Genomic DNA, 27,362 nt, shown 5'->3' with positions numbered 1-27,362 from the left:
ATAAACATACGAGGGTGTCTGCTAGACTTTTCCATATATGCTGTCTGACCCTAACTGGATTCTGAATCCTTTCAGAGTGGAGATTTTGCACCTTACTCATATTTTGTCCAAAGCCGCAGCCTGTAGAAGACATTTGACCAAGGCAATACACATACTTATATAAATGAACAGCGGGACACAGGTACTATGCTTGTTGTGAGTAACCAAACAATAAAATATTTATTCCTAGTTATTCCTTGACCATATTTAAACTCACAATTGAAGAACATGAAGGCAGCCATCATCTCCATGAATAATGTGTTAGCGGTATGATGTCAGACCTTGCATTTATATGAAATGTATAACCTATACCCTTGTATCAAAACAAGATGAGATCAACAACCTACATAAATTTTTCAGGGAATCGGGAGTTCTTGGTGAAAATTATAGTTTAAAATAAGATTTCTTGCAGGCTTGCATCCCCTTTTATGTAGCAAAAGGAAATGAGCAAAGAAATGTAAGCACACGGAAGTTTTTGGGGCCAAACATTTTTGATTCAATATGTTCTGTTATAAAATATTTGGCCTTATTTGAGTCTTTATTTCTGTGTGTTCTCAGTCTATATTTAACAGTGAGAAACACAAGTAAGAAAGAGTAAATTGCAAAATGTCCTTTTCAAGAGTATGGCAGCGAATTTGAGAAAACATATATTAAAGGAACACTTTGTGTTTCTAACTTCCAGACCCTTCTCGGAGGCCTCCATTGGCCAGAAATGCTGAAATGTTTATTGAACTAAGGACTCAGCTGACTTGGAATGAGAATTCTTAAGGGTCTCTCAGAGCCACCTAAGATAAGTGCCTTACTTTGCCATGTTCTCAAATAAAGTTTCTTTCACGCCCTGTCTTTTTCATAGGTGAAGTCAGGTTTAATTATAAAGTTTTATAATGGAGACTTTCAATTCCCCAATTTCTTATTTGCCCAAATAACTTATTAAAATTGGGGTGTTCACTCTGGCATCAGCTCAACACAGACTCTGTAATGGGCCAACAATCTGTGCCTCACAGGGGCCGCCATCCTTCAGTGCCAGCTTCCTCCAGCCACAGCCTTTTCTGTGGGGAAAGACCTTTTAATTGGTCCCTCTCCGAGAGCCCCTCTTATCCCCATCTGGCCAAATAAAGACATTTATTTCCATTCAGCCTTACCTTCTCAGCAGTTAGCAAGAGAACAGACTTGCCACAATGGATAATCTTTAAGAGGCCCCCAAATCCTAAAATGGAGGTTACAGATATAAGGGCTGTGGTGTGTGTGTGGGGTGTCACCTGTGGCTCTCTAGCAAATGGATCACCTAAAAAGTGGATTTTCAACGGGGTTTGAACACTGTTCTCTAAGTTGAAACTGCAGTTTGTGAGCAGTGTCCATGTTGAGAAGTCTGGGTCCTCTCAGAAGGCAAGTGAGTGATGAAATAGTCCATTTCCAAGGACAGCATAACTTTCTGAAGACAGACATATTACCAACCTAATTCCACTGGTCTGATTGGGACACGCGTAATGAGGAGGCAGAGCGGTAGAATGTTAACCATGGCCCCTGGAGTCAGCTTGGGTTCAAATCCTACTATTGTTCATTTATTACCTGTGTGACCTCAGTTAATCAAATTGCTCTGTGCCTCAGTTTCCCCATCAGTGAAATGGAGATAATGTTAGTACCAACCTGATAAGATCATTGTAAATGTTAATGAACTATACCTAACACATTTAGCAAGGGCTGGGTTCATATTCACTAATAATTGTACTTTTAGGCAAGGTCAGTAGATCAAATTCCTTGGGCAACAAGAAGGAAGTGAGAGGGCGAATAACAGCTATGAAGGTATTCCTCACATCCTCACTTTTCAAAAGTTTCACTTTTTATGTAGCTCCATCACGAAACTGGAGTGTGAGGGATGACCTCAAGATGACAGGGTCGGTGCCTGCATTCACTCCCTCAGTCTGATCTCCTTCCTTCAGGGCTTTTGAGAGGTTGGTTGTTTTTCTCTAACCCTCAGGGTCACCTGGGCTGAAATGAATGCTTTCAGGGCAAAACAGTCTGTACAGCTTTCTTGATAAGGAAGTCGCTTCTCTTGCTTGTTTCTGGCTTATGTTTCTCCCCCTTTCCACATCTTCCCTTTCTCTCACTCCCACTTTGATGAGATACCTTTCTCAGCACAAGACAGAGGCGATCAGGCATCCCTGTGTATTATTACAACATAGGATGTGAGACGAAGGCCAACGAGAAATGCAGGGCTCAGAGGTCCCTGTGAATCCCAGGGGCACGAGCGATTCTGAGCAGCAAGTGGACAGGAGAGGTCTCTCACCGGTCGCTTTCTCGGGATTGTTGCACATGAAGCATTGCCACGCTCCTGCCGCTTCGCTGAAGCCAAATACATCAAAGAATCTCACTTCTTCCAGATGGAGCTGTACCTGGTCCAGATCCTGTTCCAGGAACACAAAGCACAAAGAACCCATAAGCTGATCTTCCTGCTACGTAGCATTCTGGGACTGAAAGAAGGGACATGGGAGTAGGGTGGCCAGTACTCAGACTTGGTGCTAAGGACAAGGAGGGAGTAGTGAGAAAACCTCTACTGGCCCATCCTGCACGACCACAGCCATCTCAAGCCCCTCCAAGGGAGTTCTCTCAATGCGGAGGGCAGTGAGCGTGGGGGGCCCCAGGGTTGGGGGTGAGGCCTGAAGTGGCCCAGCATTTTCTTGCATCTAATGCCTGCCCCAGACATTAGAGGGGTAAAAGGGAGGGGTAGCCATGTGGCACTGTGGTTGAAAGGAATGCTACGGGGGAGTTGGTCTTTCATGTACAGTTTGTGTAAAGTTGAGAATCGAGTATCCGTATCAAAAAATTATTTTTGTTAGGCTGGCTTTGCAGGGGGCTGATGGGAAATGTGTGGGAGAAGGCTTAATCCCTCAGTCCTTGGCTCTGGCACTGTTTCAGTTCTACCTTTTATCTTAAGATTATATGCAAATCTTGCATTATATTCCATGATATGGCTGTATTAATTTTAATGGAAAATAATGTCTTAAATTACTTATCAGTAAATTAATTAATTTTCCCCCTCCCAATAGCTGAATTGAATTGATGCACCAAGAAGACTGTCCTTGTCTTATGTGCCCCGTGGCATTGTGCCAATGTATTCCTGCTTAAGAGGCAGAGGAGAGAGGTTCCGTTACACTGTAAATGGATGGAATACAATTAGCCTAACCAAATTAAATAGCTCTACTGTCCTCTTGAGGCTTTCCTATTATGTAAATGACTTGTAGCCTCTGCTACAGGGTGGTCAGAACCGCACTCTTAAAAACTTGCTTTCCTAAGAGGGATTTAATGTCTTTGCCAGCTAGCCTTACACGTGCTCAGTTGACGGACGTGTTTGTCCTCTGTTGAGCTGAGATTTTATTCCCTTTCCTCTGGTCCACATGCTGTGATCTTCTACCCAGAGTAACAGCGTAAGCCCAAAAGCTCCAGGGGTGGAGCACTGTGTGAGCTGCTTCTGATGGATCTAAAATAGAGAATGGACAAGTGGCTTCCTAGTTTCTGCTCCAAAGTTCCTGTTTCCCAGGTCTGCATTTCTTGACAGAGGTGATAAATATGCCAAACTCTAAGCTCCTTGGGAGAATGAATATCCACTTTGTTCAAAGTTGTAGTCCCAGAATCTAGTCCAGCATCAGGAATGGATTCACAGCAACAGCTTGCAAGCCCAATGTAAAGTTTTCCAATGACCTACGTGAAAGTATTATGAACATTTAAAGGGGATTATTTAAGAGCACATTTATATTCACTGGAACATAAACACAATGAAGGCACGGATTTTCTCTGTTATAATGGCTATTATGATCTCAGCACTAAAAATGCCTATCACATAAGCAAGCATTAAATAAATATTTGTAGAATAATGAAAAGCATAAACTGGGACTAGAAATAAATACTTTTCAGCACTCTTTATTAAGACCATTATGGCTTGTGTTCTGGGATTGGACATCTTGAAGGCTCAACATGCTGAATACAGCATTTTAAATTCTAAAGTTTAATACCTTTTTTTTTTAATCATGTTCCCAAGATAAAGACTGAAGAAGCACCTGGGAGTTTTGCAGGTTTCAAAGGATGAAATCTATATTAAAATTTATGGGGGAAAAGCAGATGTTCATAAATATCAGTTTCAAAACTGCTAAGTCTCTGAAGTCTATGCTTGGCCATAGGCATGCAGATCACTTCTCTATTTCTCACACAACTAGGGATCAATTTCTCATTCACCACAAACACCACTAACAAACAAAGTACTTAAAATACGTAAGGGTTCCTTTATTTTTCCTGTTCTGAGACCAGAAATGTCCCAGGTTGTTGCTTATAATCCACATTTGTCTTGGCAAAAAGTTACTTGAAAAGTTTAGGACAGATGGTGAGCTACATCCCAGTATTCAAGCACTTGAAGTCAAAAGCAGGCTTACTTCAGAGGATTAGGTGTTGTGCGAAGGGAATTGACTGAAGAAGGTGGATGGTAATTCTATGAACTGTTGAAATCAGCTGTAACAGCCAACTTTGGATACAAACAGATGAAATACATGTAGTTCCAAATATTGTTGGAAAATTACAGCAGAATCAATCACCAAATAAGCAAACAAAACCCGTCAACCAGTAATACCTAAGTTTTTGGAGTTTTGGTTTTCTGATTGTGCTTGATGTCATTATTTCTCTCTCTTACTTATCTTCTTTACCCTTCTGGGTCCTATAGCTTCCCAGGACTTGCCCAAGATCGCTTATATGGCTTTTCTTTTTTTAATACAAGGGAACTAAAATTGTTTTGTTAAAAGAATTATAAGCTTCTTTTAAAACAACTAGATTCCAGAAGAACAATAAAAAAGCATTCATATCTAAGTATAGTCCCTTTCTGAGTATTCTAGTTTATTGCGATTATGGTGGACAGACCCTAGTGTGACTCCCCCTCCATCGCCCCCTATAATTCCCCTCTCCTGGTATTCATCCCCTCATCTAATCCCTTTCCCTCGTGTGGAAGAGACCTATGACTTGCTTCTGAGAAAATGGCAAAGATGGTAAGATATCAATCCCATGTTTACATTATTATGTGTACACACACATGCACCACATACACTGCTCATATATGCATATGTACCACACACACACACACACACACACACACACACACCCTATCTTGTTAGCAGATGCAATTGGAAGACTCTTCTGCTAGCCTTGAGGAAGCAAGCTGCCATGTTGTGAAACACCTGTGGAGAGTTACACCTGGCAGGTAAGTGTGGGTTTCCTCTAGGACATAAAGGCTGCCTTCAGCCAATAGTCAGTACAAGCCCCAAGTCTTTATAGTCTTACCACCCCAAATCAATAGTAACTGCCAACAACCTAAGAACTTTTGGAAGCAGACCCTTCCCACTCAAATCTCCAAATGAGACCATAGCCAAACCAATATCTGGTTTTTGCAGCCTAGGGAGACCTTGAACAGAAGACCCGGTTAAGTCACAAGCAGATTCTTGACCCAAGGAAACTGTGAGATAACAGATATTGTTTTAAGTTTCTAGGTTTTGGTAATTTGTTATGCAGCAATAAGAATCAATACTGAGGAGGAAGAGGAGTCAAGATGGCAGAGAAGTAACAGGCTAAGACTGCATCAGGTAGCAGGAGATCAGCTAGATATCTTTTTTTTTAAAATTTTTTTAAATTTTTTTTTTAATTATTTATTTATTTATTTGACAGAGAGAGATCACAAGTAGGCAGAGAGGCAGGCGGGGGGTGGGGGAAGCAGGCTCCCTGCTGAGCAGAGAGCCTGATGTGAGGCTCGATCCCAGGACCCTGAGATCATGACCTGAGCCGAAGGCAGAGGCTTAACCCACTGAGCCACCCAGCCGCCCGTCAGCTAGATATCTTATCAATCCATTGTGAACACCTACAAATCCAACAGGAGACCGAAGAGAAGAACAGCAACAATTCTAGAAACAGAAAATCAACCACTTTCTGAAAGGTAGGACTGGTGGAGAAGTGAATCCAAAGCGACGAGAAGATAGACCACGGGGGGTGGGGGGAGACCGGCTCCCGGCAAGCGGTGGAACAACGGAGCACAAAATCAGGACTTTTATAAAAGTTTGCTCCACTGAGGGACATTGCTCCAGAGGCTAAACTGGGGTGAAGCCCACGCGGGGTCAGCATGGCCCCTGTTCTCGCAGGGTCACAGAAGGATTGGGGGTGTCTGAGTGTTACAGAGCTCACAGGTATTAGAGTGGGGAATCTGGCTACAGAGACAGAGCTGAGGAGTGAGCTCTCAGCTCGGGGTTACCTTGAACCAGTCACAGGCTCAGTGAGCTCAGAGTGTAGCTGGAGGCCAGGGAGATAGGAGTGATTGGGTGCTCTTCTCTGAGGGCGCACTGAGGAGTGGGGCCTTGAGCTCTTGGCTCCTCCAGGCCGCAGATTGGGAGGCTGCCATTTTCATTTCCATCCTCCGGAACTCTATGGAAAGCTCAGGGAACAAAAGCTCCCGGAAAGCAAACCGGGAGCAGATTAGTTAGCCCGGCCCCGGGTAAGGGCGGTGCAAGTCTGCCTGGGGCAAAGACACTTGAGAATCACTACAAAAGGCCCCTCCCCCAGAAGATCAACAAGAAATCCAGCCAGGACCAAGTTCATGTACCAAGGAGAACAGCAGAATTCCAGAGGAGGAGAAAGCAAAACATGGAATTCATGGCTTTCTCCCCATGATTCCTTAGTCTTGCAGTTAATTTATTTTTTTTTAATTTTATTTTTTTCTTCTTCTAAATTTTTTTTAACTTTTACGCTTTCCTCTTTTAACGTTTTTTAAACTAGTTTATCTTAACAATACCTTTCATTAAAAAAAAATCTTTTTTGAACTTTCATTATTTCTTTTTTGAACTTTCATTATTATAGTCACATTTTATCCTTCATTGTATCTAAGTTTATTTTTTATATACACGTAGGGTTTTTTCTTCTAAAAAATTTGGGGTACAACTTCTTCTAATAGATCAAAATATGCCCTAAATCTAGCTCTGGGCTTGTTCTAGTCTCCAGCCCGAGCAAAATCTCTCCACTTTCTTTTTCTTTATTCTCCCAACCAAATTACTTTATCAACTCCTTTTTTAGAAATATAAAATTTTTTTTTTCATCTTTATAGGCATTTTCCATCCCTTCATTGTGTTTATCCTTATATATGTTTTTCATTCTTTAAAATTTTGGGAGGTAGTTTCTTCTAAGAGACCAAAATACTCCCAAAATTAAGTGTTCTAGTTTCCAGTCTAATATATATATTTTTTTCTTTTTAATATTTTTAAAAATTTGTTTTCTTTTTTCTAAAATTTTTTTTCTGAACTTCTTTTTATCCCATTTCTCCCACCCATGATTTGGGGCCTCTTCTGATTTGGTTAAAGCACATTTTACTGGGGTCTTTGCCACCCTTTTAGTACTTTATTTGCTCCTTCATATATTCTTATCTGGACAAAAGGACAAGGCAGAAAAACTAACCACAAAGAAAAGAACAAGAGGCAATACTGAAGGCTAGGGACCTAATCAATATGGACATTGGTAATATGTCAGAAATGGAAGGAAAACTTCCAAACAAACTCATTTGATGAGGCCAACATCACCTTAATTCCAAACCCAGACAAGGATCCCATCAAAGAAGAGAATTACAGACCAATATCCTTGATGAACACAGATGAAAAAATTCTCACCAAAATACTACCCTGTAGGATCCAACAGTACATTAAAAAGATTATTCACCACAACCAAGTGGGATTTATTCCAGGGCTGCAAGTTTGGTTCAACATCCGCAAATCAATCAATGTGATACAATACATTAATAAAAGAAAGAACAAGAACCATACGATACTCTCAATAGATGCTGAAAAAGCATTTGGCAAAGTACAGCATCCCTTCCTGATCAAAACTCTTCAAAGTGTAGGGATAGAGGGCACATACCTCAATATCATCAAAGCCATCTATGAAAACCTCACTGCAAATATCATTTTCAATGGAGAAAAACTGAAAGCTTTTCCGCTAAGGTCAGGAACACGGCAGGGATGTCCATTATCACCAGCTGTTCAACATAGTACTAGAAGTCCTAGCATCAGCAATCAGGTAACAAAAAGAAATTAAATGCATCCAAATCGGCAAAGAAGAAGTCAAACTATCACTCTTTGCAGATGATATGATACTATATGTGGAAAACCCAAAAGGCTCCACTCCAAAACTGCTAGAACTTGTAAGAAATTCAGTAAAATCAATGCACAGAAATCAGTTGCATTTCTTTACACCAACAACAAGGCAGAAGAAAGAGAAATTAAGGAGTCAATCCCATTTACAGTTGCACCCAAAACCATAAGATACCTAGGAATAAGCCTAACCAAAGAGGCAAAGAATCTACACTCAGAAAACTATGAAGTACTGATGAAAGAAATTGAGGAAGACACAAGGAAATGGAAAAATGCCCCATGCTCCTGGATTGGAAGAATAAATATTGTGAAAATGTCTATGCTACCTAAAGCAATCTACACATTTAATGCAATCCCTATCAAAACCCCATCCATTTTTTTCAAAGAAATGGAACAAATAATCCTAAAATTTATGAGGAACCAGAAGAGACCTCGAGTAGCCAAAGGAATATTGAAAAAGAAAGTCAAAGTTGGTGGCATCACAATTCTGGACTTCAAGCTCTATTACAAAGCTGTCATCATCAAGACAGTATGGTACTGGCACAAAAACAGACACATAGATCAATGGAACAGAATAGAGAGCCCAGAAATAGACCCTCAACTCTATGGTCAACTCATCTTCGACAAAGCAGAAAAGAATGTCCAATGGAAAAAAGACAGTCTATTCAACAAATGGTGTTGGGGAAAATTGGACAGCCACATGCAGAAAAGTGAAATTGCACCATTTCCTTACACCACACACGAAAATAGACTCAAAATGGATGAAGGACCTCAATGTGAGAAGGGAATCCACCAAAATCCTTGAGGAGAACACAGGCAGCAACCTCTTCGACCTCAGCCGCAGCAACATCTTCCTAGGAACAACGCCAAAGGCAAGGGAAGCAAGGGCAAAAATGAACTATTGGGATTTCATCAAGATCAAAATCTTTTTCACAGCAAAGGAAACAGTTAACTGACAGAATGGGAGAAGATATTTGTAAATGGCATATCAGATAAAGGGCTAGTATCCAAAATCTATAAGGAGCTTAGGAAACGCAACACCCAAAGAACAAATAATCCAATCAAGAAATGGGCAGAGGACATGAACAGACATTTCTGCAAAGAAGACATCCAGATGGCCAACAGACACATGAAAAAGTGCTCCACATCACTCGGCATCAGAGAAATACAATACATCAAAACTACAATAACATACCACCTCACACCAGTCAGAATGGCTAAAATTAACAACTCAGGAAATGATAGATGCTGGTGAGGATGCAGAGAAAGGAGAACCCTCCTACACTGTTGGTGGGAATGCAAGCTGGTGCAACCACTCTGAAAACAGCATGGAGGTTCCTCAAAAAGTTGAAAATAGAGCTACCCTATGTCCCAACAATCACACTACTGAATATTTACCCTAAAGATACAAACGTAGTGATTCGAAGGGGCACATGCACCCGAATGTTAATAGTAGTAATGTCCACAATAGCCAAACTATGGAAAGAATCTAGATGTCCATCAACTGATGAATGGATAAAGAAGAGGTGGTATATATACACAATGGAATACTATGCAGCCAGCAAAAGAAATGAAATCTTGCCATTTGCAATGACATGGATGGAACTGGAGGATATTATGCTTAGCGAAATAAGTCAATCGGAGAAAGACAACTATCATATGATCTCCTTGTATGACGAAGTGGAGATGTAATGTTTGGGGTTTGGGGGGTAGGAAAAGAATAAATGAAACAAGATGGGATTGAGAGGGAGACAAACCATAAGTGACTCTTAATCTCACAAAACAAATGGGGTTGCTGGGGGTAGGGGGGCCGGGAGAGGGAGGTGGTATTATAGACATTGGGGAGGGTATGTGCTAGTGCTGTGAAGTGTGTAAACCTTGCAATTCACAAACCTGTACCCCTGGGGATAAAAATACATTATATGTTTATAAAAAATTTAATAAAAAAAATTTAAAAAAAAAAAAGAATCAATACTGAGGGGTGCCTGGGTGGCTCAGTGGGTTAAGCCTCTGCCTTCAGCTCAGGTCATGATCTCGGGGTCCTGGGATTGAACTCCGCATCGGGCTCTTACTCAGTGGGGAGCCTGCTTCCCCCTCTCTCTCTGCCTGCCTGTCTGTCTAGTTGTGATCTCTCTCTCTCTCTGTCAAATAAATAAATAAAATCTTAAAAAAAAAAAAAAAGAATCAAAACTGACATCATGCCATGAAGAAAGAAAGGTGACAGAGACCCTGTTGACCAATTCTCGGTGAAAATGAGAGGGGTCACATTCTTCTGAGAAAACTCTAAATCAGGCCTCAATAAAAAGAAGAACATGGCGAGAAAGATATATAACCATAATAAAGATATGCTAAGAAAGATTTTCCTGATAAAGACCATATGATTCAAAAGGGGTAGAAGCCCTTGGAGGAAAAATGCTGTTTTTAAACAGCTGATGAAATCAACATTTCTCCAGTTTTTTTTTTTTTTTTAAGTCATTAATGGGAATAGGAATTTGCAGAACTATATAAAAAATCTCTTGCAAAGCCTCTTAGGAGAAAAGCCAGATAGCATGGGAAGATGAGAGGATATTTACAACATTATTTCATGACAGTGACAGCATGAGTCAATGATGTGGATTCCGTGAAAGTGAAAAGTGGCCTCTGGATCTTATAAAGTGGTCGATGTACTGTGAGAGGGTATGGGAAAGCAATTTTCCAGAAATCAGTGAAAGCATACATCTGGAAGAACTTTAGGTTCTGGTACATTTAAATTCTGTTTAAAGCTATTTTTGCACAGATACAAAACATAAGATTGTCTCATGTGCTCTGTTTGCCTATGGTTAATAGGATCAACTCTAGGCATATATTTCAAGTATGTTTTAAAAAATGTAAACAATAGTTTTTTTTCTTTTTTAACGATCTCCAATATTTGCATATAATAGGAGGGCTTTATGACTTTATGGTTATTTCTAGTGCACAAATTCTAACTCTATGGAGTCCAGGGTGTGCAATAAACTCACTGAAGGAAAAAAAAATTAATGAGGCATCCTTTTACCATTTATCTCTGTATTATTTATATTGTCCTACATTGTGCAAGCATAGTGTCTTGTAAGAAACATACTGTATGATGAATAAACCAGCAAAAGAAACTCTGAAGAATATTTATGCTATAATTTAGTTTTTAAATTTATTTCAACTTCTAAAAAAATATTACTATTGTATTTAACTTACAGCAATTAGTATTTATAGCACCTGTGTCAAGAACCAAGGATAAATGGAAGAAGGAGACATCATCCTACATTCCAGAATGTAAACAATAATGCACTGGGTCCATAGTGTTCCTCACAGAGGAAAGCTGGAATACATTTGTGTTTAGTTGTGGTCATTATTAAGCCTCTTCTGGTGTGACTCTTTTGGCTCTCAACTGGATTAAAGCCCCTCAGCAAGAAAACTTATTTATTTATTATTTTTGTAGCTTCCGAAAGTACTAAGTATAGTGCTTTGCTCATATGAGATGTTCAGTGAATCTTTTATAAATTTTCGCTAATTGAGACACAAAGATTTTACCTGCAATTTATATCAACAGTAGCATTTAGGGTTTTTTTCTTTTTTTTTTTTAAGTAGGCTCCATGTCCAGCATGGAGCCCAGTGCAGGGCTTGAACTCACCATGCCCGAGATTAAGACCTGAGCTGAAATCAATAATTGAATGCCTTTTATTTATTTATCAGGGAGAGAAAGAGAGAGAGAGCACACAAGCAGGCAGAGAGACAAAGGTGGAGAGAGGCTCCCTGCCGAGCGAGGAACCTGATGCGGAACTAGATCCCAGGACCCTGGGATCATGACCTGAGCCAAAGGCAGGGGCTTAACCCACTGGGCCACCCAGATGTCCCTAATTGAATGCTTAACTGACTCAGCCACCTAGGCATCTCAGCATTTCAGTTTTTAATTTTCTCATCAATTATGCCCACTAAGCCCTTTCAGAACATTTTTATTAAAAAAAAAAATACACTTACATTTCTATGTGTATTATAGGAATTCATTTTATAAAACAAGTTGCTGGGGGGCGCCTGGGTGGCTCAGTGGGTTAAAGCCTCTGCCTTCGGCTCAGGTCATGATCCCAGGGTCCTGGGATCAAGCCCCGCATTGGACTCTCTGCTCAGCGGGGAGCCTGCTTCCTCCTCCCTCTCTCTCTGCCTGCCTCTCTGCCTACTTGTGATCTCTATCTGTCAAGTAAAAATAAATAAAATAATAAAAAAAAAACAACCAAGTTGCTGGTATAAAATGTTAATAACTGAAGAGTGCTTGTCTAAATCCTTCAATATAGCATGCCGCCTGCTTGTTCTCAGCTTTTCCAAATCACCAGTTCTCAGGTGTCGGTATCCGGAATCCCAGGGAAACTTGTTACAAACAACAAACACAGGTTCCATCCCTGGAAACTTAAACCAATCAGCCGGTGATTGTGCCTGGGAATCTGCATTTCTAAACAAATTCTCAGGTTATTCTGATGTGCAAGGACTGGCAGTTAATCCTACATTCTTGGAAACAGATGAAGATGACTGATTTGTTTCTATTAATTGGCAACCGAGGAATTTTTTCATCCTTATGTCCGTATGTTCAGACTTCTCCACAATAGTTTGGTTTAAATGACAACATACACAATCTGGTTGCAAGAGTAAAAATTCCCTTCTTGAAGATCAGAGACATTATTATTCCAACTTGTGCAACTTGGAAGGAAGAAAGGAGGCGTGAAAATTGAAGTTGTTGGGGCTTATTTGAAAGTTGGCAGAAATGCTGGGATGTGTGGGGAAGGGGCGAGCAAAAGGTGGGAGACAGACTCTGAGCAGAGGCCATAAGGGTGCTTCCCCAGAGGAATGCACAGTGTGATCCAGTGTTCACTGGATGTCACAAGTGAGCTCTGTTCCATTGTTTATCCTTTTTATATCCCAGATTAATAAGGGAACTCTAAGTACACATGGGTATATGAGGTCAATGTGGCCAGTTTCTTACCATCACTATAGATCATGAAACAAACTTGACTTTCATCCTATCCTTTGAGTACCCACGTGATGGGAAAAACTGAATCGTTTCTTGGCAAGTCATGGTGATTTTAACCATGGGTCTGGCTCCAAGTTGCTGGTTTGATTCATTTCACAGAGAGGCTCTGAAGAACTCTTTCATGTAAGAACCAACAAATATGATAGAATATTTGATTCGATTAAAAAAGTCAAAGTTTTTTCACTTGCCTAAGGATCATGAAAAAATAATGTGATTATAAAATGTTGGCAGTAAATATTACAAGTGTTTAAATAAAGAGGTTTTTGCAAAAGCTAATGTAAGTGTATGAGTTGAGTGGAAAATTGGGTGAAGCTTTATACATGTTTGATAAATTCATAATGACTTCTTTTTGGTTTCTTTAGGAACCAAATTTATTCTAAAATTGACTCCATTAAAGCCAGCAAAGTATTTTTTTTTTTTTATGATTTTATTTATTTATTTGACAGAGAGAGAGAGAGATCACAAGTAGGCAGAGAGGCAGGCAGAGAGAGAGAAAGGGAGAAGCAGGCTCCCCTCCAAGCAGAGAGCCCGACGTGGGGATTGATCCCAGGACCCCGGGATCATGACCTGAGCCGAAAGCAAAGGCCTCAACCCACTGAGCCACCCAGGCGCACCCCACCCCCAGCTAAGTATTTTTAATCAGAGTGGAAGCAAGGGCAAAAGATTACCAATGTTCAAAATGTCAAGAAAATTAGACATTTCTACTACAGTGGTGGTAGCAGTAAAATGTAATCACTGGAACTGTTGGCATGACAGCCAGCTTTCCCATGGGATCTCCTTTCACACTGGAAAGCAAAGAATTGTAGTATTTTTTTTTCCCCATCCTAACTGATGCTTGCCATCTGCCTGTAACAACGATATATTGATCATCTCACACCACAATGTCCAGTAGTCCCCCCTTATCTGTGGTTCCACTCTCCACAGCTTCAGTTCCCCACTGTCAACCCCAGTCTGGAAACAATGGTCCTCCTTCTACATCAGAGGTCAGTAGTAGCCCAGTGGTCCTCCACCACACTGCGTGTGTCCTTCACCTGACTTCGTCTCGTTCACTACACATCATTACAAGAAGAACAGTGAGTACAGCATGTTAAGATATTCCGAGAGACCTCATTCACATAAGTTTTATTATAGGACATCGTTATGCCATTTTATTTCATGATTAGTTTTTATTGTTAATCTCTTTCTGTGCCTAATGGTATGTATGCATAGGAAAAAAGCATAGTCCATATTTGGTTCAGTACTATCCATGGTTTCAGGCATCCACTGGAGTTCTTGGAACATATCCCCGAGGATAAAGCGGTGTGGGAGACTACTGTATTACCGCATGGTACAAGACCACCGAGGGTGCTGATAGGGAGCAAGCTCAGTGAAAGGGCTTTCTTTTTCTCCTCTGGAAATCAATTAGTGAGATAGCCATACTCTTCAGCCATGTAGGTTATTTTGTTTGGGGTGAGGTCCTTCTCTTATTTTTCTCTAGTTATCCCTAATACCACTCTCATTCCCAGATGCTCTTCCTACCTCCCCTTTATATAAGCTCTTGTTCTTTTGGGTTTGATCTATTTCTTTGAACATGTCTTGATTCTCAAAAAATATGGAGCAATGTTTAGTGTATTTTTCATTTTCACAAATGATGTTCCGCCATGGACCACATTCTATTTCTTGCTTGCGTCTCTCAAGCTCTGCACATGGCCTTGTGTGTGTACTTGGTTTGTTGCCATCACTGCTACAGAGTGATTTCATAGTGCACATCCGACACCGCCACATTTTACTTCACCATTTCCCAGGCCTCCATCTTTGCATCTACACAAACCATACAACGAGTATCCTCATATATTTCCCTTTGTGATGAGTAAGAATTTTTTCTGGGAAAATCATTCAGAAGTGGAACTGCTGCGTCACAAAGTGTGTTTAGGGCTGTAGAGAAAATATTTTTTTATGTTTCTTCATAGACTTTCTGGACAAATTTTACTAAAACTTGGGACTCGGGCTAAAAGAACAAACTTGAGAAGTTGATTTATGCCTAATTAGAAACTGAGAGACAATCTAGAGAGATTTATCTTCCCAGAAATATGTGTTTACATCTCAAGGTGGAGATGAGACCCAGGATTTGGAGACATCTTTAAGCTGTCAACCTGGAGACACTGGTCTTATACTGCCCTTGGAGAGATTTATTTATATCTCACAAGGTAGAAGAACCCAGAATTCTTCCCAAAGACCAACATTTTTTTTCCCCTTCTTTCAGATGAATGGGGCTGCTGGCCTTCCGCTATGTAAGTATCCAGATCCATATTTTCAGGGTTCTTTTACCTATAGTACAGACCCTTGTATGTGTACGATGACACCGGGCTCTCATTGTGTGTCCCAGGGTTAATAACTGAAGCAAAGGAGAGCTGGTAAGGTTATTGGCTGTAAGTTATCTGCTCTGCTCCAGAAATCTTGTTTGCACAAGACATTAAAAATTAAACATTATGCATATCTTTAACTTCACTAAGTTCTATTAAATTACTTTCCAGAATTATCCAATTTACATTCCCACCAGCACAGTATGAAGAATTCCTTTTGTGCTTCACAATGGAAGGCCTTTCTGGGCTCTGAAACTTCTGGAAGGATTACTATCTAACAGTCCTTTCTTATATCTGAGCTAGGCCATGCATTTGGTGACCACAGTCATTGGTCCGATTGCATCGGGGACTGGCAGTTGTCTCCAGTGACTCCTTAAACCAGGGGGACAATCAACCACATTTATATGGCAAACATTGCATTTTTCTTCATCTTTATTGCCTTTCACTATCATAAGAAGCATTCCAGGTTCTGGGAATCAGACCACCCTTTCTAGGTGCAATTATTTTAATACATTAGTACACATCAACATTTGGTTAGGGTCTAGTTTTATTTAATAAATATCATTTTGTTGGTGTGTTTACTACTTGGAATAAAATAAAAAGGGAATAAAACTGACTCTGCTGTGGATGTGAGGAGAAGGCTTTGCTTTCCACCATGTGGGAATTTCAAATGTCTCCACTTAGTTATTCAAAGGCCAGAGCACAGCATTAAGCACTGATGAAGAGATCAAGGCAGATATGATGTTGCATTATCCATAGAGAATGGATAAAGTAAACTCTTGTCTATTTACACAATGGAAAACTTTGTAGATACTAAAACGAATGAGCTAGCTCCACATGTGTGAATAGATAGATACATTTTTAAAACATATTGGTAAGCAGAGAAAGGATATTGCAAAAGATATGTGCAATATGATAACACATATATAGAAGTTTAAAACAACAGTACCAAAATATCCATGGAAATAATACACACCAACCTCCAGAGAGTGTTTGCGACAGTTTCTTTCTTTTTGTCAAGGGGAATATTTGAAGTAAATACGGAAGAAATGTAAACATCTCTTCTGTCTTGTGGTGGGAATGGGCATCATTTTTCTGCACTTTTCTGAATTTATGAGCTATTCATAATTTAATAAACAATAAAAGTGAGGCAGAGGACACAGTTCAATGAAGCAGAAACTGGCCGGGGTTATGATCTGTCGGAAGAAAGGTTCTGCAGTTGGTGGGCGGGGGGCGGGGGGGGGAGCTTCCTTAGTACGCCTCAATTCCCTCATAGGGAAGTCCCCTTATTTTGCCTGTGTGAGGCTGGCCTTGGTGGTGAAGATCAGTAAAGGACCATAACTTTTTCCTGATTTTTGCATTTTATTCCATGTGCATTTAGTCTTGTTGGGGGAGAGGCTCCACATTAAAGCTTCTTTTAATCTGGCTCTTTGAACTCAGACATAAAGAGATAAACAGGAAATGCAAAGTGTCTGATTTGAAAGTTTGATATCACATTGTTTTGTTTTAGAAAACAAAACAAAGCAAACCTAAAGCTCGCTAACCCCAGCTTCCACCATAGGGAAATGTTATGGAATGGTTTAAGTGATCCAAGTGATACTTAGAAATAAGGGTATTGTTTTGTTTTATTGTTTTTTGTTTTTGTTTTGCTGGAGAGTAGTATGGCAGAAAGAAGGAAGGTTTTGGAACCAGAAGATGCGAGTTTGAGTCCTGCCACTGTCATTCACTAGCAGGTCTTGGGAAATAATTTCTTGGTGCTTTCAATGCACTTCTCCATCTGTAAAATGACTGTGATCCCTAAGCTGTCTCCTGCAGAGACTTGCCACTTCAAATAAGTTCATGGAAAATTGCAACACTTTGTACACTGTAGAGAAATAATACAAAGTAGTGATAACAATGATTTGAACAAAACGAGATAAGAAGCTTTTTTCATGCATATAAAATACAAGGTTTTTTGTCTCTTAGCTAGATAAATATGTAAATATTTCTGAAATGAATGGTTTGTTTAAGAAACACTGATGTTAGGCGCCTGAGAAACACATTTTGTTTTCTAAAAGCAAGTAACATACTTATCTGTCTTTGTTAGTTTGTTGTCAAACCTCAGAATATTGGACGTAATAAGATGCAAACATAGAAGGATGTAATGCAACGTGAATACTTGAAAGGGGAGTAATGCCATGTGTATGTTTGATGGGGCTGTAATGAGATGTGCAAACAGAAATGCACATAGAAATGTGCATGGGCAATAGTGTAATGAGATGCATATATGGAAGGCTGTAATGATAAAGCATTTGGGGGCATGTAATGTGATTTATAAATGGAAGCATTAAATGGGAAGAGTGGAAAGGGCAGGTCGTGATAAGAAGCAGAGGGAAAGAATGCAGTGCTATGCATGAATGGAGGAGTTAATAATATGTGCACGGTGAGGATGTAACGAGATAAAAATGGGATGGCATAATGAGGTTCACAGATGGAGGCATGTAATGAGCTGTGCAGAAAGGAAGGAATCATGACAAGCATAAAAGGAAGGATTTACTACTATGAATAAAGAAATGGGCATAAGAAGATGCGAGCATTGAAAGGAAGAGCAAAAAAAGGCGCGGGGACATTGGTAAGGGGATGGGAAATAACAAGGTGGGCAAATGGAGCATGCTAACGAGATGCTGAAATTGAAGGATGCAATGAGGTGTGCCCATGTGGGCATGATTAGACACATAGATAGGCCTATAATGAGGTACCTGGGCCCTGATCAGACACAGGCCACAGCGTTCAGTTCTTGTGAAGTAGGTGAAGATGGAAAATATTCAGAGCAGGGCCATAAAGATACCTAAATTGTTACAAATCCCAAAAAGAGAAAACTAAACAGGTGATTTCACCACAGCCACAAAATTTATGAAGCAGTGGTTTTATAGTTGCTGTTTATGGGGGACTCACTCTGTGCCAGCTGCTCTTCTGGGTGTTTAACAAAATGCATCGCCTCGTACTACCTTCCTAGCAACACCATCCGGCAGGTGGATCTGTTCCCAGTTTATAGATGAAGCAGTTAAGTTTCAGTGAGGTTAACCAACTTGCCCAGATTCCCAGAATGTGTTGGTGGTAGAGGTGTGACTCAAGCCAGGTCAACTGGATTCCAGTTGCTTTTGACTCTTTCACTATTTCATTTATTTCCATAAGACTGGTCCCTGGGAGATCTTGTGTAAGACTGGTCCCTGGGAGATCTTGTGTGGGAGTTGCAGGCCCACTCCGCCCCGCCCCAAGATTACCATTTGCAAAATCCACAGAGGTCCCCAAAATTTGCATTTAAACAAGGTCTGCTGAGACTCTCACTTGTGCTAGGATCTGGGAACTACTCTGCAGCCCTCCCACTCAGGTGTTCTAATGTTTCCCATCAGGGCTGGTGAAAGATCATGAAGAAAGGGGCTTACACTCAGCATGAACAATTTGGGTTGGCTACAAGGGCGACTAAGAAGGAATTATCAAAGCCTGGAGAGGCGCTAAATGATTCTGTTGGCTGTAGTTAGCAAAAGAATTTTTAAAAAGGCACCTTCCCCTCGGAATGGTCTTCAATAAGAACCCCAAATCTTAGTGAGGATAGTAGAACAATACAATAATGTATTGAAAATAAGTAGACTTTAGAAAATACTTGTATACTGAATTGAAAAAAAATAAAGGTTACTCCATAATCCCTAAAGGAAAGGGGGTAATTTGGTAATGTGTCCCCAGAGATCTAATCTACATGCGACATACAGGATCTTAAAGAAAAAGAGAAGTAGTGACACTGTTCTCTTTCTTGATTTATTTAGTATGAGATATCTAAATTGCTATGATTTTTTAGATTTAAAAAAAAACCCAGAATCTATATTTTGAAATGAGTGTTAAACTTGGATGTCTACTCACACTTCAGTGACACGGTCTCTGCTCAAACCATTTTTAGAAGTCTCTTGCAGGACTGTTCTCTAGAGTATATACATTAGGCACGTGCAAAAAAAGTTTCATTACTTGAGTAAAACCCAGCTTTTAACTATTATTTGGTTTGAATCATCTCCTTTTATAATAGATCTGGGCCTACATAAGTTTTCTAACTGTTGTGAAAATCAATCTCACTCTCAAAAGATGAAACCTTGGTCATTCATTTTGTTGAAGGTGTCTTGCAGAGGAAGCATAATAATATGATACTAGTTACACTTGACTGAGCTCTTAACCGTGGGCCAGTTGTTGGTCCAAGGATTTTACATGTATTATGTGTTCTAAACCCCCCAACATGCTTGCCAAGTGTTTCCTGCACTCTACAGGTAGAGAAGAGTAAATACAGAGGACTTAAAGATCTGGGTCTGTGTGCAATCACAGTAAGTACGGGTCAGCATTCAAACACAGAGCCTGGGTTTCTATCATGCTTCTGCTTTGCTTGCAATAAAGTGCTATTTATTATCATAGTTTAGTGCCCATGGTTTGTATGCATTCACACAATATCCTTGATAGCACTGAGAGCGGAAAAGATACTATTTTACTCATGGGCTGATTAAGAACCCAAACCACATGCACCCGAATGTTTATAGCAGCAATGTCCACAATAGCCAAACTATGGAAAGAACCTAGATGTCCATCAACAGATGAATGGATCAAGAAGATGTGGTATATATACACAATGGAATACTATGCAGCCATCAAAATAAATGAAATCTTGCCATTTGCAACAACGTGGATGGAACTAGAGCGTATCATGCTTAGCGAAATAAGTCAAGCAGAGAAAGACAACTATCATATGATCTCCCTGATATGAGGAAGTGGTGATGCAACATGGAGGCTTAAGTGGGTAGAAGAAGAATAAATGAAACAAGATGGGATTGGGAGGGAGACAAACCATAAGTGACTCTTAATCTCACAAAACAAACTGAGGGTTGCCGGGGGGAGGGGGCTTGGGAGAAGGGGGTGGGATTATGGACATTGGGGAGGGTATGTGATTTGGTGAGTGCTGTGAAGTGTGTAAACCTGGTGATTCACAGACCTGGGGATAAAAATATATGTATATAAAAAATATATGTTTATAAAAAATAAAAAATTAAAAAAAAAATAAATACATTATAGAGCTTTAAAAAAAAATATATGTATATAAAAAATATATGTTTATAAAAAATAAAAAATTAAAAAAAAAAAAAAAAAAAAAAAGAACCCGAACCACTATTGGATTGGAATAGACATTTTGGAGGAACTACGTACCTCTGTTCCCCCAGGAATAGAGTTATTTTGTTAACTATTTGCTAAAGTTCTTTTAATTTCCTTGACCGATGCAGAACATCTGGCTGACTGTGAAGGAATGTTCACTACAGTAGTAAAATTGACATGCTTCATTATAGGACAGTTTGGCTTGTGAAAAACGAAGGAAATAGAATACATGTGATCAACCAGGTTTTAAACTAAACTGAGAAAGTATTCCTTCTGCCAATTTTAATTTCTTTAAAAAAAAGTTTATGTACAACACAAGCATAACATGTGTGGCTGGTAGTTAGGGAGATATTAATTAGTGTATATTAATTAGCCAAGTGTAAGGATAACAATTTTCTAGTTTTTAAATAGTGAATCAAATAGTCACTTAGGTTCATTGTGTTTGTGAAGTCATGTGGGATCACTTAGTATGAGCTGAGTGTATGGAATTGTTTAAATGAGGAGCCCTACAGATTATTATGATGTATAGCTGTTAAGGGGGGGAAAAAAAGAATCTGAATGAAGGTAGAGGCAGTATTTAGGGAGGCAAAGTTGAGAATCTGGCTGGACTTTCAAACTCTCTGGTCCTAAGGCATCAATAAAAGTCCTGTTTATACAAGTCTCCAGAGGATGTGTCTGTTCTCAAGGACTCTTTTCATCTTGGAACCTGTCCTCTTATGTTAATCATGTTAATCCCTGATGAACTATAATGTGGTTCTGGTGGGGGGGATTGTAGGTATCCGGACAGCACATAAACTGTGATAAAATTCATCTTGTGCTGAAGCTAATACTCTCCCAGTGTTCCCTAGCATCGCAAGTCTCACACACATAGCCAGGTACACCCTTGGTCACAGTCACGGCTAGCCTCATCTTGCCTAGTGGCTACGGGCTGTCTGCGTTAGCTTTGGTCAGCGTGTGACGAATGGGCTTGTGCCCTTGTTTCCAAGGTGAGTGGTAGAGCACGGGTTGGGGCTGAGAAGAGAAGCCTAGGGTTCTTGTGAAAAGAAGTTCAACATAAATCCATACTCTTCTTCGTTCAGAAAATAACTTCTTTCTGGGATCTAAAGACCATCTTTCTGTTTCTCAAATTGGGTTTCCTATGTTTTCTTTTGGTCTTTCAAGTTTTTTCTTTTGGTCTGCCCCTTGACCCTCTTATCTTCTCAAACACAGATCTCCCCTACCTACCCTGAAATCTTTCACCATTTAATTACCACCCAACCAAAAGACAAAAGCTCAAGCTTGAATGACTTCCATTATAGCACCTAAACAGCTAATCACTACTGGAGAAAATAAAAATTCCGTTTTACTCTAAGTCTGTTATCTCAGATCCCAAATGGCTGTTTCTCATTGCCTTAAAGTCCTGTTATATTTCTCTAGTAAGTTCATAGTTCATTTTTCTGAGAATTTCATTTTAGACTTTCTTTCCTCAAATCTCCTACATCTATCCCTCCTCCCCAAATCATACTTTCAGATGATGGCCTCACCTCTTATTTCACTGAAAAAGATGAAAAGCCATGAAATAGCACTCATTCATCTTTCCCCCAACAACTCTACGTCTTGATCTGGGTCTGTGTGCAATCACTTTTTCTCATCTGTTCACCATCCTCACCCTCTCTGTTGTGTCATCCCAACACTTGCAAACATGCGCAGGGGGCTCCCATTCTAAAGCATGGCCATACTTCCTCCAAGACGGAACCCATTCAGCACCAACCTCTGCACCAGATCTCTACAGATGCTGTCTCCTTGCTCATTCTCTCTTCATTCTTTTGGCTATTTCGTTTTGAACCCTCTCCTTTAAAGCATCACTAAAGCTGCCTTTTCTAAGTTGCGTGGTCAGATGGGCACCCTTCTGTACTTTGCTGCCTTGGCGTGGCTGCCAAATCCCATTCACCTCTGTTGTCTCTCTTTCTTGGACTCTCTTGAGATGGGTGACTTTCATACTTTCTGGCTCCTTTTGTCTTCCGGCTGTTCTCCGAACTCACCTCTGTACTGGGTGCTTTGGCTCTCTAGACTATCTTCTCAGATTGCTTTCATCTTCACATGGTTTTCACCACCTCTATGCCAAGAGTGCCCTTGTCTGTGGCCTAAACCACAAATAAGTCTACTAGACAATTACACTGGCACATCCCACAGGCATTTTAAATTTAAGATATTCAAAAGTCTCCCTCATCCTTACACTCTTTCAGTTAGCTTGCTATGTCCCTTTTACCTCCAAAATTTATATTGAATGTGTCATTCATTTCCATCTCTACCAGGACCATTCTAGCTCAAACTACTTTCCTCTCTCATCTGGGTGAGCAAAAATCTTCATGATCTCTCTGATTCTCCTTTTGCCCATTTCTGATCTAGCTTCTACATAGTGTACTGTGTGATCATTTCAAAATAGGCTTGGTAATAATGCCTGCTGCTCAAAACTCTTCAGTGACCTCCCATAGACTACAAGAAAATCTAAGCTCCTTGCCATGGCTTACAAGGTTTACATGGCTTACATGGCTTACAAGGCAGAGGTAAATTACCCCAGACCAACTCTTCTTTTAGTTCCCTGGGCTCTCCCCTGATTCTTCTCCTTCTTGGAACACTGTGGAAGGGGAGAGAGTTCATTCCTGAGGTGGTATGACCATCCCCAGTACTGGAGGGGGAGGACAATATTAGAACTCTAACTTTTGTTTACTTTTCATTATCATCCTTTAAGATTTCTATTTTTGAAATTTTCATAATAAAAATGATGAGTGTAATAATACATGTGTATTATTTATAAGTAAATAAATATAAACATGGAGGGTGCTTGCTCAAATTATTTTTTTGATGGGATGTGTTATTTAAATTTAAAGGAGAATGCTCTAATGCACCACGGTTTTGATGGTTTTGCCTTTCTCTTTTCTCTTCTCATTCTTCTTTTTTTAAAATAATCTGTTATTTTTGTTTTTGTAATATGGTTTTTGTAATTTGCCTTTGTGCAAATTATTCTTTTTGCCAGGAAAACTAACCTGACGTAAGGTCAGAGAAGACTCTGACCACCCAACAAACACTGCTATTCTTCATCACTTCCTCCAGGCCTTTTATTTTTTTACAGGCTCTTTCAGTGGGGCATTGTGCCTTTCTTTACTTGCAGATTGCTTGTCTCCTTGGGGCAGAGCATGATTATTTATGTCTGGCCTCTGCACAGAGGTTGGCATAAAGCAGGCATTTGCCGAAAGTGTTCGTAACTTAATGAATGCACTTAGGGTTCCATTCGCCAGGACTTCACTGTGATTTTGTTGTTGTTGTTTCTTTCATGTTACTGCTCACGTCATCCTCCTTATATGAAGCCCTGTCCCTCTTTCATTTAGAAGCCCAGACTCTATTATACCTAACTTCCTTCCAGCCAGCTCTCTCCCAGTCAGGAGTGTCCCAGACATTTGCATCTGCATCTACAGTCCACCCTCAATCTGCCCTCTCAACCCCCTTGTCTTCGGCTTCCTATTATGAATGACATTCTCCTGGAGTTTACCTTTTAATCACTAGATTTTATTCAGACCTTCTTTTCATTCTTGACCTCACCTTTGCTTCTTAGATAATGCCGATCAGATTTTCCTGGTTCTCAGTTTACAACCTAAAAGTCCCTACCCTAATCTCAGCTTTTGAAACCAACAAACCCAATACCTGTTTATCCCATTCTCACCTAGCTTGCTCTGAAAGGGAGGGCTCAACAAAACTAATGTCTCTCCAACACCGGGGTTCACCCTGCTCTCCCTGGAGGCTGACCTACACTTGTCACTTACATGGCACAGGAAGACTTAAATTTCTCTTAAGAATGTGGATAGTTACAGCTTATATAGAATAGACCCACTCCTTACTTATGCATTTATTTCCTCGAGCACGATATTAACACTGCAACTCAACACATTACATCTAAGTCTCGGGGAGCATCAGAAGGTCTCCTTTTCATTATATCCAGAACTGGTGCTTCACTTTTATTTATGCTTTGACACTACAGCCAATTATCCTGGGAACTGTCAAGTGTGTTTGTAACAGTGTGGACTGAAAAAAAACCTCCAAATGTTAGCCAGATGGGGCATATTTTATTTCAGCAGTAAATTAAATTTTTTCTTTTTTGTCTCCATAATGGTCAGTTTTGAGACTTCTTTTCTATGGCTTATGGAACTTCTCCATGCTTTGGGAACTGGAACATGTGTGTCAATAAAGGAGATTTCTCTCTCAAATTCCAGTCCTTTAGCAATCCCCAATCAACTTTGTCAACTGTCTGTTCCTCTGATAATCAGAACACCATTCCCTTTAAAGGGCTGGGCCACACATGCACTGGAATGAAATTATTAATGGTATCTCTGGTTGCTCCCAGAGGCCATCCTTCTCATTTCCTAAGTAAATTAATGGATTTTCTGCCCTTTTTCTAAAATCTTTATTTTATAATGGAAATCAGTGAACTTCAAATGGATTTTTCTTTAAGTAAACTGCTCCTTTACATTTACTTACATAAAGCAACGTAACTAAAATAGTACATCTGTAATATCTGTTATTCCTTGATTATAAAAGAAACCATACTTCTAACATAAAATTTCAAAAATGCTAATTCCATCAACCAGAGCTAACTATTGCTAATATTTTTTGTATTTCCTTTTGGTTGTTTTAATGGAATCCTCCAAATAATCCTCTTTATATAAATAATTTTGTATCTTGCAATGTGGCAAATGATGTAGCATTGTTTCATGTGACTAAACATTTCTTATAAACATGATTTTGCATGTTTTCTTAATATTCTTCCATATGGATGGAAAGTATATACGTGCACACTTTCATTCTCCCGTCTTGAGACATTTAGGCTAGTTACAAAAAACTCCATAATATTTTTTGGTGTGCACACATGTGAAGTTTTGTACACATTTCAGATTATTTCTTTAGAATAGATTCCTAGAAATGGAATCACTGTGTTAAAGGATATGAACATTTTTAAGAGTCTATGCAGGTCATGCATTGCTAAATTGTTTTTTAAAAGTGTTGAAATAATTTACACTCCAACTAAAAATGTGTGAGAGTGTCTAAACTCCCTTGCTGTAGCCAGAACTGATCATTATCCTTCAAAAAATGGATTAAAAGGGTAATGTTACTGTTATTTTAAATTCAATTTTTATATCTTTGACTATTAATGAAGCAGAATACTTTTTCTGAACTCAGTCACCTTTGAGTTATTTGCTCATGTCCTTGACTCATTAATTATTGATTTGCATGAACTTATGGTATCTTAAGGATATTAATTTTTGCCTTCATAATTATTACACATATTTTCATTTTAAGTTATTATGCATGACGAGCTCTATTTTCTATAAGCCTTACATTTTTATGTAGTCAAATCTATCAACACTCTACTTTTAGACATTACTTATGGGGTTAATTAATTTTTTTGAAAGAAAGAAAAGCATACACAAAGGATAATGTGACAAATACCTATGTGCTCGCCATATTAATAAATATCGGTATTTTGCTTCTGCTTTTTAAAAAGTATTTATTTATTTATTTTAGAGAGAGGGAGAGAGCACAGTGTAGGGCAGAGGGAGAAGGAGAGAATCTCAGGCAGACTCCACACTGAGCACTGAGTCTGATGCGGGGCTTGATTGCACCTTCCTGAGATCACTACCTGAACCGAAACCAGGAGTAGGATGCTTAATTGACTATGCCATGAAGATGCCCTTGATTTATTTTTTTAGATTTTATTTATTTATTTGACACAGATCACAAGTAGGCAGAGAAGCAGGCAGAGAGAGTAGGAAGCAGGCTCCCCACTGAGCAGAGAGCCCGATGCAGGGCTCCATTCCAGGACCCCGATACCATGACCTGAGCCGAATGCAGAGGCTTAACCCACTGAGCCCCCCAGGTGCTCCCTGATTCTGATTTTTTTAAAAACAAAATTACAGATGAAATTGGGATCTCCTTAATTCCCTTTCCAGTAATATTTCCCTCTCTCCTTTACACACTTCTTTGTTATCCAGAAGCAAGCCTATCAGGAATTTTGGTGTGATTCCAAATATGGTATTGTATTTTTACCACAGGTATGTACCCATAAGCATTCATAATGCAGCTTAGAGTATTATAAAAATAGATATAAGTTAGCATATTGTTATACTTTTGCAGTTTGCTTATTAAAACTTAATATCCTATTTTCAAGACTGACTCCATATTATTAAATATATATCAAATTAATTCACTTTCACTGACTGTATGGCATGATTATACCACAACAATTTCTTCATTTCTCTACTGATGACCATTTGCATTGCTCCTGATGTTTTGGCGCAAATAATATTCAGTTGACATCTGTACTTGACCCCTGGTGCAGGTATGTGAGAGTTTCACCCAGAAACAGAATTACAAGATAATAGGGTACAAGGGTTTATCATATCACTAGCTATTGCCAGATTGTTCCTTTAAAAAGATTACAAAGAAAAATTTGTCTTAAACTTAAACTTTGTCTTAAACAGAAGATTTTGTATCTTATAATACAAGACCTCTTTATGGTAAAAGAGAAAATAAGTATTTATGTTAAAATGCCTAGGCATGTTTCTGATAAACTTGAAGAGGAATTAAGATTCT

The 27,362-nt window shown here is 39.5% G+C and overlaps 1 protein-coding gene across 1 annotated transcript in view; it reads right to left on the bottom strand.

Moving 5' to 3' along the window:
- VEPH1 (ventricular zone expressed PH domain containing 1) overlaps window positions 1-27,362 on the bottom strand; it is a 247,870-nt gene that overhangs the window by 22,045 nt on the left and 198,463 nt on the right. The window contains 1 exon segment of the mRNA XM_059163672.1: window positions 2,327-2,444. Coding sequence (XP_059019655.1) covers window positions 2,327-2,444 — 118 coding nt within the window.

This window comes from Mustela lutreola, chromosome 2 (genome assembly GCF_030435805.1).
Source record: "Mustela lutreola isolate mMusLut2 chromosome 2, mMusLut2.pri, whole genome shotgun sequence".
NCBI classification, from domain to species: domain Eukaryota; kingdom Metazoa; phylum Chordata; class Mammalia; order Carnivora; family Mustelidae; genus Mustela; species Mustela lutreola.
This window is presented reverse-complemented; position numbering and strand designations above follow the sequence as displayed.